Source organism: Pseudonaja textilis, chromosome 16 (genome assembly GCF_049901715.1).
Source record: "Pseudonaja textilis isolate UNSWEBS1 chromosome 16, rPseTex1.2, whole genome shotgun sequence".
Lineage (NCBI taxonomy): Eukaryota > Metazoa > Chordata > Lepidosauria > Squamata > Elapidae > Pseudonaja > Pseudonaja textilis.
Genome location: NC_142005.1, coordinates 9,829,800 through 9,843,757, shown reverse-complemented (window position 1 = coordinate 9,843,757; position 13,958 = coordinate 9,829,800). Strand labels below are relative to the sequence as shown.

The window sequence follows — 13,958 nt, the reverse complement described above, 5'->3', positions numbered from 1 at the left end:
CAAGCCACAAAGCCAACCTGGCGCCTTGCAAAAAAACAAAACACGCGCCGCCGAACCGCCTTTGCGGGGTGGGTGGGGGGTGGGTGGGATCCCGCCAGTCTGCTTAATCTAGGCACCTTTTCAACCCCCCACCCCCACCCCATCCCTGCTTCTACCCCCATCGCATGGCCCCCTTCCCCCCGCTTCGTGTTTGCACCTTCGTCCCCTTTTGAAAGCCACGCGGGGCCCTCTCGGGCTTCTGTCATGCCCTGCGAAGGAAGGAAGGAAGGAAGGAAGGAAGGAAGGAAGGAAGGAAGAAAGGAAGGAAGGAAAGAAAGAAAGGGAGAAAGAAGGGAGAAAGGAAGGAAGGAAAGAAGGGAGAAAGGAAGGAAAAAGGGAAGCAAGGAAGGGAAGAAGAAAAGAAGGAAGGAAGGAAGGGAGGGAGGGAGGGAGGGAGGAAGGAAGGAAGGAAGGAAGGAAAAAAGGAAGGAAGGGACGGAGGGAGGAAGGAAGGAAGGAAAGAAGGGACGGAGGAAGGAAGGAAGGAAAGAAGGAAGGAAGGAAGGTGTGGAAGGAAAGAAAGAAAGAAGGGAGAAAGAAGGAAGGAAGGAAAGAAGGAAAGAAAGAAGGGAGGGAGGGAGGGAGGAAGCAGAGAAGGAAGGAAAGAAGGAAGGAAGGAAGAAAGGTGAGGAAGGAAAGGAAGAAAGAAGGGAGAAAGAACGAAGAAAGGGAGAAAGGAAAGAAGGAAAGCAGGAAGGAAGGGAGGAAAGAAGGGAGGAAAGAAGGAAGGTAAGAAAGGAGGGAGGGAGGAAAGGAGGAAAGAAGGAAGGAAAGAAGGGAGGAAAGAAGGAAGGAAAGAAAGGAGGGAGGAAAAGAGGAAACAAGGAAGGGAGGAAAGGAGGGTGGGCTTCCCCTCCACTTTCTAATCCATGCAAATCTCCAGCTCCCTCCCCTGCCATCTGCTCTGCCGCCCCCTCCTCACCCCGCCGCCCGCAACCCAACCCGCATCCACGCATCGCTCGGAACCGGGGCCTCCCTCCCTCCCTCCCTCCCTGGGAAAAGCCAGGAGCCCCCTCCTCTTTGAAGGGTCTTCGGAGCTGGGGAGGGGGGGGCCGTCGGGGCTCTCCTCCCGTCCCCCCACCCCGGCAAACCCCCGTCTCCTCACCTTTGTGCATGCCGGTGTATTTATCTTTGATGACCGTCAATTCGTAGATTTTCCGAATTGCTCGAAAATCGGCCTCAGGTCCTTCTCGTCCAGATTCCGAGGGATTTGTCCGATGAAAAGTTTGATGGCATCCGGTTCCTTCATTGGTCCAAACAGGCGCCGAACCGGAGCGAGCCTCGAATTCGGAATCGACGGAGCCTCGCCCCCGCGCCCCCCCCTCTCTCTCTCTCTCTCTCTCTCTACGCCCCCTCTGATAACAGCGGGGGGTTTAATTCAAATAAAAAGAGATAAATAGGAATAACCGGGAGAACCAAGCGCCAAAAAAGGCGGGGGGGGAATCACCCCACTTGGCAGCGGGAGACAAAAGGAGATGAAAAGGGGGAGTTGGGGAGGGTAAAGGGGGGAGGAGGAGGGAGAAAGAGCCCTCCGGTCTGGCTTTAATGGACTGGCATGTCCGTTTTTTTGTCCTCTCCGCCCAGCCTCCTTTCGATTCGGGTTTCCCCCCCGAATAAAACCACAATTCCAAAGAATTCCAAAAATATCAACTGGAGCCCGGTTGGTTCTTGGGTTCTTCTCCTGCCTCCCTTCAAACCCGGAGTTGCCCAGATAACAATCAAGCCGGTCCTTTTTTCTTCACGAGTTTTCTCCCCGACCCTTCATCCTGACGTTTCGGGAGGGGGGGGGGCTGCAAAGGGGAGGAAGAGGAGGAGGAAGAGGAAGGAAGGGGCCTGGCGCCCTGAAATGAAGTTTTAAGATGGATCAACTTTGGTTCGCTGGAGGCGTCGCGGTCTTTAATCCTCACCTCCGCCCGTCTCTCTTCTTTCTTCTTTCTTTCCTTCTTCTTCTTCTTCTTCTTCTTCTTCTTCTTCTTCTTCTTCTTCTTCTTCTTCTTCTTCTTCTTCTTCTTCTTCTTCTTCTTCTTACTCCTCTTCTTCTTCTTCCTCTTCTTCTTCTTCTTCGGGTTGGGTTCTTCTCTGGGGGTGCCCCCGCCGCCTTCCCGGGCCCCCTTCTTCTCTGGGCTTCTCCCCTTCCCCCCCAACCCTCCGGAGGCTCAGGTCCGGCAGTGTGGGGCAGGTCGGAGCCTCCTCAACCAAGCCAGCCTCCAACCCGTCCAGTCCACCTCTTTTCCCTCGACTAATAACCGTGGCAGAGTCAGGGACCGGCCGCCAAGTGCCAACTCGGGAGAAAAACGCAAAAGGCTGGCAGATCCCCCCCGCGGGGTGGGGTGGGGGGCTGTTTTTCTCCTCTTCCCTGCAAGATAGGGGTGGGTGGGTGGGAGGGGACGCAGCTAATCCTCGACTTACCGCAGTTCATTTAGTGAGCGCTCAAAAATACGACGGCGCCGGAAAAAAAGGGACTTGGGAGTGACTTGAAGCATCCGTACAGTCGACGGGATCAAAATTTGGACACGCAGCCGATGGTTCATATTTATGACGGTCGCAAAAATTCGGACACGCAGCCGATGGTTCATATTTATGACGGTCGCAAAAGGGGAATCGTGAATCCCCAAGACACTGCGTCCATCATAAATACGAGTCAGGGGCTGAGTGTTTGAATTTTGATCACGTGACCGAGGCTTGCATGCTGCAATGGTCATAAAGTGCGAAAATTGGTCATAAGAAACTTTTTCTCGGCACTTTGAATGGGCACTAAACAAAGTATTGTAACTAGCAGACTATATATAGACGAACCCAATACAGAAACCTGATGATGGCAGATGAGATTCTGCTGATACGTTGCTACAACTTTAAAAGCACAACTACAATGACGTGGGAAAATACCCGAACAAAGCTGAATGCCATACATGTAAGTACCTGCAAAAACTTAAGAAAACATATATAAATATATATATATATATATTTATATATGCTATTTTAACACTGCAAGCTGCCCAGAGTTACCCTACAAAGCAGCAAATGAAATTGCATCAAGTAAACAGTCAATAAATAAGATTTGACGTGGCTTTTGCAGCACAAAAGGCTAAGGCAATGTTGACGGAATGCAATTGCTTACAGGTATTTTCAGGGCCAGAGGTGATTTGACTGCATTTTTAAAAACTTCAGATCCTGGCCTGGAAATCACATCCTAAGCTAGCAAGAATTAAACACGGGCTGTGGATTCAGACAGCCCGAGAATCTGAACCAAAAAGGCTTTTTTTCGTTTAGTGATACCAGTCAAAAAAGAATATATATATATTTTTTCCAGCTTTGGGCAGTCATGCATACCCAAGATTGGAAGGAATAAAAATGAAACAAAACACGGTCTCAAATGGTGGAAGGAAACCCACCCGAAAGGCCTTAGAAAATTCGGTTGCATTAAACAAACACAAAATACCAGCTTGGTTTCACTCATCCAGGGGCCACAAAGAAGCTTTGGAAAAACAGCTGTGACTCTCCTTTTCTATTTATCCCCAAGGGTAGACTATCTTTGAATAGAGAAGCTCCACTGCACCATTCTGGGTGGCACAGGACCGTCAACAAATCTCTCTGGATATGTTTTTTTTTTTTATTTTAGGAACAACAACAACAAAACCCCCTCTAAACTAAACAGCCCTGATTATTCTCTGTTTCTCCGTTCAGAACCGCCGAGAATTTCCACTATTTTCCTTCCCCGGAATATATAAAACCCCCAAAAGTTTGCTTGTGGGGCGATATAAATCCCTCAATTCGAGCCAATTTCCAAGCTGCTAATTCCCACCTTCAATTCTTGGTTGCGAGAGCGGGCAACCCAAATAAACATCTTGTCTAAATCTTTTTTTTTTTTTCCCCATTTCGCGAAGGGATTTATTTTTCCGGCTCTTCAACTCCCATTTCAGAGGGAAAACGTTGGGGTCCAGTTTTGAGGAAGGGGGAAAGCAGGGGTGCCCCAAAATAACCCACCCCTCAAAACCCCCTCCCTCTCGATTTCCCCATCTCTTCCTCTGCCTAAGTTGCGTTTTCTCAGCACACTCCGGGATGCTTAAAACAACAACAACAACAAGAGAACTGCATTGCCACAAAATGCAAGAGAGACTGAAATAAAGATCGCCCTCCCTGTCCTGTAACTCCTCTTCTTAACGGCCCCCGGTTCCTTGAGCCAAAAGCCCAGCCTTTAAGTGGGACCAGGAAAGGGGGCAACATATACATTTGGGCCTGAGACACCCACAATTTATTCCAAGTGGAAAAACAACCGGGAAGGCTGGAGAAAGGTTGGTTTAATCTCAAAAGCCTTCGGGGTGTGTGTGTGTGTGTGTGAGAGAGAGAGAGACCCCTCCCCTAAAGGACACAAGGACAGGGAAGGGGTAGGAGACCCAGAGATGGAGGGGGGGGGGCTGGAATGGAGGGGGGATTTGCCCTGGCTTTGCCCCCTTCTTTCCTCCCTCCTTCCTTCCTTCTTTCCTTCCTTTTTTCCTTCCTTCCTTCTCCCAGTTTGGAATTTGCAGAGACTCCCTAAGTGCCAGCGCTGCTCCTATTGTTCAGGATCTGTCCGCGGTGCTGAAACACAGCTGGCCAGACCACAATTAGAAGAAAGCTGGGGCGGAGGGGGGAGGAGGAGGAGGAGGAGGAAGGGGAGGGCACAGCCGCCTGCCCTCGCCTCCCCGCCTGCCAGCTACGGCCCTAACTGGAGGCCTAGTGAAGGTGCAGACCCGCTTCCAAGACCTCCAAGGCCTTCCCTTGAACCCCAGCGCTGCCAGCCAGCCTGGCAAAGGGGGGGCATCTCTGAGCATGCACAGAGGTCTCCAAGCCTGGGGGTGGGGGTGGGGAGGGAAGGCAGTCCACAAACCTTTCCCCTCCAGTCCCATCCAGACAGGACTCCCAACTTCGCAAGCGAGGAAGAGAAATCTCAACCCTGTCTGTCTATATCTATCTATCTATCTATCTATCTATCTATCTATCTATCTATCTATCTATCTATCTATCTATCTATCTATCTAATCTATCCATCCATCCATTCCCTTTCACACATCTGTCTCCCTATTCTTTCTATCTCTATCTATCTATCTATCTATCTATCTATCTATCTATCTATCTATCTATCTATCTAGCTATCTATCTATCTATCTATCTATCTATCTATCTATCTATCTATCTATCTATCTATCTATCTATCTATCTATCCAAATGGATAGCCTTTTGCAACCCAGGAGTATAGCTGAGTGGTTAGAGGCCTCTGCTGTCCCCAGGATGGCGTCTTCCATAAACCACAGCCTTGAGTCTCTTTCCACACAGGCAGCCCCAAGGTCATTTTGCCCACAGCTGAGAAATTGGGGGAATCTTCCTTCCGGACGCTGACTGGCCTCTGGTTCCCATGACACCTGGCCAGCAGGGCCCATGGCAAAGGATGCTGGGAGCTGTAGTCCTGCCGCTCTCACTGGCCACTGAGCAGAGCGGAGCCCTCAGGAGGTGACCAGGCCTTGCTGAGATCTTGCCTGCCCTCGGCGGGCAACTGAACTCCGGCACGTGAAAGTTGGCCTGTCCCAAATTGTTGGCTAAACCTCCCGACGTTAAAAAAACAAAACAGATCCGGGTTCCAAGCAGCTGCCAGCCCTCACCGCCTTCTTCCTTGGAAGACCGAGGAGAGGCCGGCCGACTTAATATATATTGACATCTGTCGAGAAGCGTGCCCTGTTTGTGGATATTGGAGATGGCAGGATGATTTAAGGATCGGCTCCGTTTCCACGATGACCTCATCCCTGGAGGAGATGGGAAGGGGGACACCGGCTCCTTCCCGCCTTTGTGCAAACACACACACACACACACACACACACACACACACAGAGGTGGTAATAAACGTGCACACTGAGACAGCAGAGGCACACCCAGGGCCTGGTTCTCCATCCTCGCTTTGTTTCACGGAGTCAGGGTTGGGGTTTTTTAAAAAGTTCTTTTTTTAAGGAACAGCTGAGAGGTGTGGGGTATTGTAAAATAGGAGAAGGGGAGGGAGGGAGGGAGGGAGGGAGGGACATAAGCAGAGGAAAGAAGGAAAAGAGAAAAAAAGCAAAAAAGAAGGAAATAAAAAGGAAAGAGAATGAAAGAAGAAAAACAGGAAGGAAGGGAGGGAGGAAAGGGAAGGAAGGAGGAAGTGAGGGATGGAGGAAATAATAGGAGGAAAAGCAGAGGGATGAAATAAAAAGGGAAGGAAGGAGGGAGGGAGGGAGGGAGGGATGGAGGAAATAATAGGAAGAAAAACAGGAATGAAATAAAAAGGGAAGGAAGGGAGGGAGGGAGGGAGGGATGGAGGAAATAATAGGAAGAAAAACAGGAATGAAATAAAAAGGGAAGGAAGGAGGGAGGAAGTGAGGGATGGAGGAAATAATAGGAAGAAAAACAGGAATGAAATAAAAAGGGAAGGAAGGAGGGAGGGAGGGAGGGATGGAGGAAATAATAGGAAGAAAAACAGGAATGAAATAAAAAGGGAAGGAAGGAGGGAGGGAGGGAGGGATGGAGGAAATAATAGGAAGAAAAACAGGAATGAAATAAAAAGGGAAGGAAGGAGGGAGGAAGTGAGGGATGGAGGAAATAATAGGAAGAAAAACAGGAATGAAATAAAAAGGGAAGGAAGGAGGGAGGGAGGGAGGGATGGAGGAAATAATAGGAAGAAAAACAGGAATGAAATAAAAAGGGAAGGAAGGAGGGAGGAAGTGAAGGATGGAGGAAATAATAGGAAGAAAAACAGGAATGAAATAAAAAGGGAAGGAAGGAGGGAGGGAGGGAGGGATGGAGGAAATAATAGGAAGAAAAACAGGAATGAAATAAAAAGGGAAGGAAGGAGGGAGGGAGGGAGGGATGGAGGAAATAATAGGAAGAAAAACAGGAATGAAATAAAAAGGGAAGGAAGGAGGGAGGAAGTGAGGGATGGAGGAAATAATAGGAAGAAAAACAGGAATGAAATAAAAAGGGAAGGAAGGAGGGAGGGAGGGAGGGATGGAGGAAATAATAGGAAGAAAAACAGGAATGAAATAAAAAGGGAAGGAAGGAGGGAGGAAGTGAGGGATGGAGGAAATAATAGGAAGAAAAACAGGAATGAAATAAAAAGGGAAGGAAGGAGGGAGGGAGGGAGGGATGGAGGAAATAATAGGAAGAAAAACAGGAATGAAATAAAAGGGAAGGAAGGAAGGAGGAAGTGAAGGATGGAGGAAATAATAGGAAGAAAAACAGGAATGAAATAAAAAGGGAAGGAAGGAGGAGGGAGGGAGGGAGGGATGGAGGAAATAATAGGAAGAAAAACAGGAATGAAATAAAAAGGGAAGGAAGGAGGGAGGAAGTGAGGGATGGAGGAAATAATAGGAAGAAAAACAGGAATGAAATAAAAAGGGAAGGAAGGAGGGAGGGAGGAGGGATGGAGGAAATAATAGGAAGAAAAACAGGAATGAAATAAAAGGGAAGGAAGGAGGGAGGAAGTGAGGGATGGAGGAAATAATAGGAAGAAAAACAGGAATGAAATAAAAGGGAAGGAAGGAGGGAGGGAGGGAGGGATGGAGGAAATAATAGGAAGAAAAACAGGAATGAAATAAAAAGGGAAGGAAGGAGGGAGGGAGGGAGGAAGGAAGGAAGAAGGGAGATAAGGAGAGGAAAGAAGGAAAAGAGAAGGAAATTAAAAGAGAGAAGGAAGAATAACAGGAAGGAAGGAAGGGAGAGAGAGAGAGAGAGGGAGTGGGGAGGGAAGAGAGAAAGGGGAAGGGGAACGGGGGAGGGAGGAACAGGAAAAAGCGGAAGGAAATAAAAGCCAAACCCACGGCGACCTGCTTTGCGCATCCTGGTTTCTCTTTTAACCCTGGCTTGTGGCACAAGATATGGGCGAGCGGGCCGGCCGGCCGAGCCAAGGTGGGCTTCGAACCCCCCAGCCTGCAAAGGCATCAAATCGACCCCTCCCTCCCCTTTAGAAGGCCTTGGTGCCAGTCACAACCACAGGGGCTGGATTGTGAAAGAGAATCCGAGGGGGTGTTTCGTGTTTTTGGGGGGGGGGAGGTAGAAAAACTTTCACCATTTTTTTTCCTCCCCAGGAGGCGAAAAAAGTCCCAGTCAGGCCAACCCAACAGCACCTCAGGACTGGTTGCAGCATTGGGGGTGGGGTGGGCTGCAAAATGAATGCAACTCCCCCCCCCACCTCACTCCCCCCAATCCACACACACACACACACACACACACACACGCACGCACGCCTGCCCCACGGCTTCTCTTCAAACCCCGGCTTTGCCATTGGCTTTTTTTTCCTTGCAAAGTGTGGAAATTGAAAGCAGGAAAAGGGAGGGGAAGAGATTAAAAAAAGAAAGAAAGAAATCAAGCAAACAGGGGGGAAAAAAGGGGGGAAAGGGGGGTGGGGGGCAGGAAGGAATCAGGCCTGTTCCTGCGGGCAAGGCCTTGCAACCGCTAGCCGGGGTCCCCATGGCAACAGCGCCAACAGCAGCTCCTGCCAGGGACGACGGAAGCGGCTGCCACCCAGCAAAATGGCTGATGTCACGACAGGCCTGGAAAGCCTGGATGGGGGGCCCTCAGCGCCCCCCAACAGACTCAGCTCATGACCTACAAGGTGTGGGGGGTGGGGGGAGCGGAGTTGCAGGCCTGGAGAGGGCAAAGGGACCCCCCACCCCGCTTATGCTTTCCAAAGCTGAACGAAAGGATAATTTTTGCAGGCTTTTAAGCAAGGACCAAGCTGCCCGTTTCTCTTGGCAGGGAAATTCCAGTCCCCCCTACCCCACAAATTTTAATCTTAAATCTTTTAATCTGAATCTTTAATCTTTTAACCTTCCCCACCATAAACAAGTCCCTTCCCCCCAGGAAAGAAAAGGGGCTTCCCCCCCCCCCAAAAAAACCTAACTAGCCAGCTTCCTAAAAAAACTAGCCGAGATCCCCAAAGGGCCCCAGATGTGCAAAAAAAACGAGATGGCAAAATCGGACCGAGGTTTGGTACCCGATCCAGGTTGAGATTTGGGGTTCAAATGTGGGTCAGCTTGGGGGGGGGGGAAATGACGGAGGAGGTGCGGGGGGGAGCTGAAATTGGGAAGGACCCCAACTGCCAATAATACAATGAAACCAGGAAAACAAGGAGAAAAATCCAAGGAAATTTGAATTGTTCTGAAACATTTATGGGGACAGAGAAGGAAAACTCTATTTTTTTTATTTTTATTTTTTCATTTTTCCTGTTACATCCATGAAATCCTCCTCCTCTTTCCTCCTCTTCTCCTTTTACTCTTCCGTTTCTCCTCCTCCTCCTCCTCCTTCCTCCTCTTCTCCTTTTACTCTTCCTTTTCTCCTCCTCCTCCTCTTCTTTTGAGTTCTCTTCCTCCTTCTCCATCTCCTCCTCCTCATTATTATTCTTAATTATTATTATTGGCTGCATAATACTAAAAAGGATTTTAGTGCCTTTTGGAAAGGCTCCAGGGCTTTGGAGAAATCTTAGGATGAGGCTTGTTATACAACCGGGGACAATTACGAAGGAGTGTCTTTCTCACCACCCACAAACACACCGACACAAACCTAGGAAAAATCCCTGTCGGGAAAACACGCCCAGCTAGTGCCGACATTGGACTGCAGGATACAATTTCCTTAGGAGACCTGAAGCCTCGGATGTGGCCTCACCATTTCTACCTGCCATACAACCCTGCAGGGGAGGCTGGCTTTGTCTGTATGGGGTGTGTTTGTGCGTGTGTTTGTGCGTGTGTGTGCGAGGGGTGGGAACTACCCAACGTGCAATTTTAGGAATAGTAATAGTTCAAACCAAGGCAGGCACGAGTGATCTTTCAAATAACCACTTTTATTTTTATTTTTTGGTTTATTTTTTATCTTTTGGGATCTTCCTTTTGTATCTTTTCCTTCCTAGATCAACACCAAAATTAACAACGAAAAATACCTCCGGGCTCACACCGAAATTAAGGTTCTGCTGTCTGGATTTCTCAGGTCAGTTTCCCAGGTCGAGCGAAAGGATTTTCATTTCATTCTTTCTTCTCAAGGCCCAACTGATTACGGATAGTCCTTAATTTACAACCGCTTGAAGTCAACCAAGTTGGGAGAGACCTTTGGAGGTCTTCTAGTCCAGCCCTCCTGGCTCAAGCAGGAGAACCCATTTCAGACAAGCGGCTGTCCAGTCTCTTCTTAAAAGCCTCCCACGTTTGAAGCCCCCACAATTTCTAGTGGCAAGTTGTTCCACTGGTTAACCGTCCTTTACTGTCAGGAAATTTCCTCCTCAATTCCCCGCTGCTTCTGCCCTCGGTTAGTTTCCATCCGTTGCTTCTCCTCCAGCCTTCAGGTGGCTTTGGAGAAGAATTTGACCCCCTCAAATATTGAAATACAGATATCACGTTCACCCCTAAAAGTCCTTCGTTTCTCTAGACGGGTCAAACCCAAATCCTGCAGCCGTTCTTCCTCTGTTTTAGCCTCCAGGCCTTTTGATCACCTTCGTTGCTCCTCGCTGCACCTTTTCCAAAGTCTCAACCTCTGTGTTTTTTTTTTGGTAATATGACGATCAAAATTGGGTACAGGATTCCAGGCGTGGCCTTAACTAGGGTTTGGGGTGTTTAAATTTTTGTTTTTTGTTTGTTTTTTTACAAAGCGGTAAATTTCTTTTCACCAACTTTTAAAAAAACCAAACCAAACCTCAATTTCTGGAGCGCTTTGCTAATTGCTTTATCGATTCCCGAACGGTAGTTCAGGAAAAAAAGGAAATGGTATTTTTAATGGTGATAAATATTTCCTCGGCCGGCTGCCTCTCTCGTAGGCTTTTTTTCCGAGGGTTTTAATTTCCCCATCGAAAGCTCCGTTCGGGGCCCCCAAGACCCGATTTTTTTTCTTTCTGCCGACGCAGGAGGAGGGCAGGTATAAATTAGACGTTTCTCCTGGGTCCCTAATTGCCTTATTGATTTTCGATAAGGGAAGGGGCTCATTTACCAATTTGACAGGGGACGAGGACCGGCCAGGCTGGGAAGGAACAAAAAAACTCTTTGAAAATCTGTTTTTCTGCCCCATTTCCCCTTCCTCCTCCTCTTCTCCTCCTTCCTTCTCCTCCTCCCTTCTTGTCCTCCTCTTCTTCTCCTCCTCCCCCTCCTCTTCTTCTCATCCTTTCCCCTTTTCTTCTCCTTCTTCTCGTCCTCCTTCTCCTCCTCCCCCTCCCCTTCTTCTCTTCCTTCTCTTCTCCTCCTCCTGTCTTGTCCTCCTTCTCGCCTCCTCCTCCTTCTCTTCTTCTCGTCCTCTTCTCCTCCCTTCTTTTTCTCCTTTCTTCTCCTTTCCCCTTCTCTTCTCCTTTTTCTCATCCTCCTTTTCTTCTCCTCCCCCTCCCCTTCTTTTCTTCTCCTCCTCCCCCTTCTTCTCCTTTCTTTCTTCTCCTTTTTTCTCCCTCTCCCTTCTTCTCCACCTCTCCTCCTCGTTCCTCCTTCTCCTCCTTCTCTCTCCTCCTCCTTGCCCTTTGGTGATTTCCAGAGACGTCTTGATGAAAAGGCCGGAGAATATCCGAGAATTTGCAGCAGGTGAGTATTAAAATGTATTTGAACAATTCCCCATTGGGAGATCTGGAGTGTCCGTGTCCAATTGAAGTGCGTGCAAAACACACCAGCCTGGGCTGCCGATTGGCTGGGAATCGGACGGGCACCGTGGAAAATTCTGATATTTTTCTTTTCCTTTTTGGCCAGACGGTTTCACGGCCCCCTCCAATGTTCTCTCTTTGCCACAAGGACGTCTACTCTGCCCCGATCGGATGCCCAACCGCGGTGCCTGGGTTTCAAGGATGCCTGCTTTAACGTGGGGTTTTTTGGGGAGACACCACCCCCAATTAATCCTGGGGAAGGAGCCCCAGAGAGCGGGCCAAGCAAGCAGGGCTTTAAAAAAATATACATTTAAAAAGCAAAGCAGAACCCGCTCCCAAGCTAAATAAAGTTTCAAACAGAGGCGTAACCCTGTTGTGATTAATTAATAATAACTTGCTGATTGTTCAGACTAAAATCAATGGCTGCTTCAATTCAATTTCTGGAGATTCTGCATTGAACAGAATCTTGAAAGTTGATTCGGCTCTTTTAAACTTTAAACGGTTCTCCCTTTAAACTTTCCTTCCTTCCCTTTTTTCTTTCTCTTCCTTCCTTCTTGGCTTTTTCTTTCTTCTCTCCTTTCCTTCCTTCCTTTTTCTTTCTCTTTCTTCCTTCCCTCTTTTTTTCTTTCCTTACTTCCTTGCTTCACTTTCTCTTCCTTCCCTCCTTTCTTTTCCTTCCTTCTCTCCCCCAAATGGAGTAATAAATAATATTTTCCTTGCAAGGATGTTTCTCTATCAGCACCGCCTCGCAAGAGAAGATTTTAGCTTCTAAGAAGGGCGGACAAGAGCCCTGCAAGAGAATAGCGTCAGGCAAAGAGAGCCCCAGAGGCGTGTGTGTCACGCTCCCCTGACCATGTGCAGAGTGCTTCCCTCGGCCGCTTGCACACCTGGGACCTGTCACACACACAGGCACGCTCCCTTGGAGGAGCAAAGCAGGGAAACGAAATAGGCTAAAAAAAAAATCCCCCGATTTGCCATCGAGGGACCTTGGAGGTCATCTAGCCCAACCCCCAGAAGCGCCCAAGGCAAGGAGAAAAAAAAAACCCACCCCAAACTTCCGTTTTCCTCGCCTTTTTTTGCTTCCCAGACTACTTCACCAACCCGGAGCTGCCGAAGAAGATCGAAGAGAAGATGACGGAGAAGCTAAACCAGGCTACTTAAGGGGCCCAGAATTATGATATTTCTTGGCATTTCTTTCCTTTTCACCGGTTGTTAATAAACCCACAAAAATTGCGTGGAAAATGGCTCCTTTTTTCCCCCCAGCTCAGTGAGGGGTGGAAATCACCAAAGGGCAAGGAGGAGGAGGAGAAGAGAGGAGAAGGAAAGGAGAAGGAAGGAGGAGAGGGGCTGCAACCCTCCCTTTTGTGAGCGTCCAGGGCCACCTCACCCGCAGTCTGGCCCCCTCCCCGTTCCCTCCCCCCCCACCCCCCCCCGCGCCCCTCCTTCTCCAGGCCTGGCCGGCTCTGCCGACATGATCTCACAGTCACCTTGATAAGGTGGGACGTCAAGGCCGCCGTAATGGATGGCTCTTCTGCAGCAGGCGCAGCTCCGCGTGAATATTCATGGCCTGCTCCGCCGGTGCATCCCGGACGGACCCCCCCCCCTTCCCCCAGCATCCTCACGTAGGGCCCTAATGAGATTGTTGGCAGCCGTCCCTCCTTTGCTGGGGGAAAGAGGGGGGGGGAGAGAAAGTTTTCCCCGTGTTATCCTCCCTGACTTATCTTCCCTGACGGAGCGGGGAAGCTGGCAGCTTGGTGTCCCCTTCGATGGTGGTGGTTGGTGAGAGGAGGAAGAGGAGGAGGAGGAGGAGGCATGGTCAGGCATAAATTAACTGGCAGCAGACCCATCAGATGCCAAGGGACAGGACACTGGGGGACGGGCGCAGCTTGTTCCAGTCGGTGCCGCGACGGGACTGCTAATGCAACGACGGCTTTGCGAGGTCTGGAGACTGTCGCAAACAGGCCATTCCGGGACGCGCCACCGCCGCCGTTGGTTCCCGCAAGGGCCCTGGCACAACGGAGCGGAGTGTGCGTGCATGTGTGTGTGTGAGGCTAAGAAAGGGGCAGCGAAGGTGAGCAGACTCCCTTCCCTATTCACACCCCACGCGAGAGAGAAAAACAGCCCTTTTCACTAAAACTCCGCAGCAGCCGTTTTTCTTCCCATCCCGAGTTCAAATCCAGGAAAACTCTTCCTTGGGGGTCGGGGGTGTGGGGGGGGGGTAGGGGAGGCAGTTTGCCCCTTTTGCTACCAAGTTAGAAGAGTTTATCTGAATCACCAGCAGCCTTCAAGCATTAGGGGACTTTAAAAACAAAAAACCCCA

The 13,958-nt window shown here is 49.5% G+C and overlaps 2 protein-coding genes across 3 annotated transcripts in view; one reads left to right on the top strand and one right to left on the bottom strand.

Moving 5' to 3' along the window:
• CELF3 (CUGBP Elav-like family member 3) overlaps window positions 1-1,564 on the bottom strand; it is a 30,208-nt gene extending 28,644 nt beyond the window's left edge. The window contains exon 1 of one of the 2 annotated variants that reach the window (XR_015739723.1): window positions 1,145-1,564. Coding sequence is in view for 1 of the 2 variants with exons in the window: in XM_087914261.1 (XP_087770387.1) it covers window positions 1,145-1,154 (10 nt within the window). In the remaining variant the exon portion in view is untranslated. The remainder of the gene's footprint in view (window positions 1-1,144) is intronic. The other variant, XM_087914261.1, reaches the window with a different exon arrangement.
• Window positions 1,565-8,555: 6,991 nt separating this feature from the next.
• On the top strand, window positions 8,556-12,874 carry RIIAD1 (regulatory subunit of type II PKA R-subunit domain containing 1). Its single transcript, XM_026720253.2, is given in 5 exon segments — window positions 8,556-8,604; window positions 8,607-8,653; window positions 9,944-10,020; window positions 11,536-11,582; window positions 12,726-12,874. Coding segments are annotated over 5 exon segments (279 nt in total). The 5' UTR covers window positions 8,556-8,570; the 3' UTR covers window positions 12,800-12,874.
• The last annotated feature ends 1,084 nt before the right edge of the window (window positions 12,875-13,958 follow it).